This window comes from Pteropus vampyrus, unplaced genomic scaffold (genome assembly GCF_000151845.1).
Source record: "Pteropus vampyrus isolate Shadow unplaced genomic scaffold, Pvam_2.0 Scaffold124, whole genome shotgun sequence".
In the NCBI taxonomy this organism is placed as follows: domain Eukaryota; kingdom Metazoa; phylum Chordata; class Mammalia; order Chiroptera; family Pteropodidae; genus Pteropus; species Pteropus vampyrus.
The window spans coordinates 899,678-900,686 of NW_011888905.1; the positions used below are offsets into that span (position 1 = coordinate 899,678).

Here is a 1,009-nt window from a genome sequence, read left to right on the forward strand (position 1 = left end):
CACCCACACACACACTGCTCCAGGCCTCGCTCTGAGCACCCTGCCCGTACCACCCCGTCTCGCCTGCTGGTGGGGACATGGCTGAGCTCTGGGTCAGCGCTTGCCTTGTCTTCCAGCACCACCATGGCCTTGGCCCTCAATGCCTACCTGAGCCACGCTGGCATCCGGCTCCGAGAGGCACGGCCGTCCAGCACAGCCGAGAAGGCCCCGTCTGCCCCTGACAAGGACAAGTGGCTCCCCTTCTTCCCGAAGACCAAGAAGGTGACAGGGCCGCCCTGGAAAGTCTCTCCCCTTGGCGTGGCTCCCCACACTGGCCAGCCTGGGAGAGGCCTTTAGCAGTGGGCTAGCTTCCCACCACCTTGGCCTTGGAGAGCAACCTTTTCCGTCCCTCTGAGCCCCGGCCGGAAGCTCGTGTCCCGGTCAGGGGACAGGCAGGAGCCTGCCGTCCAGCTTCGGAGCGGGAGCAGAGTGGCCTGTGGCCTGGGCGTCGGGACCAGCTCTAAGCCCAGATTCTCTTACCTCAGCAGAGCAGCAATTCCAAGAAGGACAAGGACGCCTTGGAGGACAGGAAGCGGAACCCCCTCCTCAGATACATCGGGAAGCCCAGGAGCTCCTCCCAGAGCAGTGAGTCCATGGGGACAGCGGCGCGGTGGGGCCACAGCCCTGCAGGCCCTCTGAGGGACAGGCGACCGCGCCAGCCCCAGCCTTCGTCTGGGGCCCAGCAGCCGTCTTGGCTGCCGAGCAGCCGCCTGGAGCAGCGTCCCCTTGGGCGGGCGGGCACTGTTGACAGCCGGTGCCCCCAACCTCCACGTGGGACTCTGTGCCGAGGGCCTGTGCGTGGGGATTCGAGGTGTTCAGCAGAACGAGGCTTGGGGCCTAGAGGCCCTCAGTGCCACCTGTAGCCCGGCTCCATCGACCCCACGGGTGTCGTCATGCACTTGGCCAGAAGTTGCGGCTGGCCCTCGCCTCCGGCCCCAGTGCTGGTCCTGCGGGTCTGCGAGGGGCCGGG

General features: G+C 67.0%; 1 protein-coding gene across 1 annotated transcript in view; it reads left to right on the forward strand.

Annotated features, from left to right (window-relative positions):
- The window catches only part of ARHGEF11 (Rho guanine nucleotide exchange factor 11), a 42,529-nt gene that overhangs the window by 25,875 nt on the left and 15,645 nt on the right, over positions 1-1,009 (forward strand). Inside the window, exons 14-15 of the mRNA XM_023534286.1 lie at positions 9-261; positions 525-624. Coding sequence (XP_023390054.1) covers positions 9-261; positions 525-624 — 353 coding nt within the window. The remainder of the gene's footprint in view (positions 1-8; positions 262-524; positions 625-1,009) is intronic.